Source organism: Pygoscelis adeliae, unplaced genomic scaffold, assembly GCF_000699105.1.
Source record: "Pygoscelis adeliae isolate BGI_AS28 unplaced genomic scaffold, ASM69910v1 Scaffold580, whole genome shotgun sequence".
Lineage (NCBI taxonomy): Eukaryota > Metazoa > Chordata > Aves > Sphenisciformes > Spheniscidae > Pygoscelis > Pygoscelis adeliae.
Window position 1 is genome coordinate 104,786 of NW_008823973.1, and position 1,752 is coordinate 106,537.

Consider the following 1,752-nt stretch of genomic DNA (forward strand, 5'->3'; position numbering starts at 1 on the left):
GGGTCGGAGCCCCCATTTCGCTCCTGGAGGGCTGCCCGGCTGCTGTGTCTTAAAAAAATCCCATTTGGGGACTTGCGGGTGTTCAAAGCAAGTGCGTGATTACGAGAACAGCCGGAATGCCGTGTACATTTATTTTATTTTTTCCTTAAAATTTTCATTTACATAACCAGGCGGGAGATGGGAAGGGACCTGGCTTGCACCAGGAGCAGGGTTGGTGGTGCCCCAGGACCATGCATGGTGCCCCCGTGTTACGGCCTCTGGAGCGTGGGTAGGGAGGGCCCTGGTCAGGCATACGCTAAAATAAGTTACTGAGCAAAAATAAGTTGAGTAGTCATTTCGCTGTTTGCAGTGTGTGCCCGGGGTTTTAATATGCACTTACTCTGACACCCCTCCCTCTCCAGCTATGAAACGGTTTGTGAGGTTGCCAGATACTCTTCACCTGTTCGTTTTGACATCCTTTATCTTTTCCTCCCCTAAATTTTGGTTGCTGCACCTCTGTGTCCAGGCCAGAGCCAGCTGTGCCAAATGTTGATTTGGAGACAACTCAGGCAGCTGAGTTGTGAATACTTGAAAATTGGAACTAGAAACTGCTGACACACTGACTTGCTGAAATGGATTTTGTTCTTCATTTTATTCTTTTCGCTCCTCATTTGCAGTGGTCTTACGACCACTCTTGCTGTTTTGTTTCATTGAGAAGTGGTGTCAGAAGTCTTGAGTCGTACAAGGTCAGCTATAACACGTTGCTCTTAAGAAGGCTTCCTCTGCGCGTTATTCTGAAATACTTAATTTTTAGTCCTTGACTCAGCTGAGAATCCCATCCTATCAGTTTTCTCTGGGATGAAGTATTTATGGGTAATATTCTTAACAGCGTATTTGAAAGTTATAGTGGAAGTTGTGGTGGTTACAGATACTTGCGTGTAGTAAAATCCTTTTTGATCCCTCTCGGCAAACGCAGTTGTGGAATTTCTGTAAAGATTCCTACAAGGATTCTTGTGTTCCCGACTTGAGCAGTTACATCTGCCAGACATCTGAGGCTCCAGGATGTGAGGATAACAATGATTTTTAGTATAGCAGTTAATTTCAACAACATCGGCAACAACAAAAACATTCTTCTTCAAGCTGGAGTTCTGCCCGCTCTCATTCTTGGGGGACTCCGTGCGCTGTGCTGACTTCGCGCCACCATGGCTGCAGATGAAGCCTTAGGTGGGTCAGTTGTTGCGGGAGATGTAAGGCTTTCCACCCTCGGGAAGGAGGACGGGTGAGTCAGAGGGAGGATAGCGCTCTTCCCAAAGGAGCGGGTGCAGCAGGAGGGAGTCCCTCTCCTCGGTCCACAGCTGGAGTGTATTTGCTGGGCTGGGTACAGCACGCTCTTGTCTCTCAGTGGGGCTTCAGGGCTTCTCCTGGGGCATTGTAGCAAGGGTCCTCGAAAGCAATAGGTCTCTGGCCAGAGATTTAAAAAAAAAAAAAGAGTTGAAGAAGATGAGGTGGTTCGGTCTGGACTGACCTGGGCTTCCAGCTTCACTTGAATTGCACTCTCAAGATTCATTTCAGAACCGTAAGGCCTGGAAATGAACTTGAGAAGCAAAAAGGAAAGCCGAGTGTACAGCATGATCTCAGGGTTTGATGAGTTGGAGCCCTCAGCAAGTACTGTGCTGCTCGGGTCTCAAGCTCGTACTGGGTCTCCCAGGGACTCTGAAATACTGAAGTTTCTTGGTGGGCAGGAGGCCGGTTGCCAGTGGTGGTGGAAGGGTG

General features: G+C 48.3%; 1 protein-coding gene across 1 annotated transcript in view; it reads left to right on the top strand.

Moving 5' to 3' along the window:
* Positions 1–1,181: 1,181 nt before the first annotated feature.
* NUFIP2 (nuclear fragile X mental retardation protein interacting protein 2) overlaps positions 1,182–1,752 on the top strand; it is a 14,435-nt gene continuing 13,864 nt past the window's right edge. Inside the window, 1 exon segment of the mRNA XM_009324736.1 lies at positions 1,182–1,258. Coding sequence (XP_009323011.1) covers positions 1,182–1,258 — 77 coding nt within the window.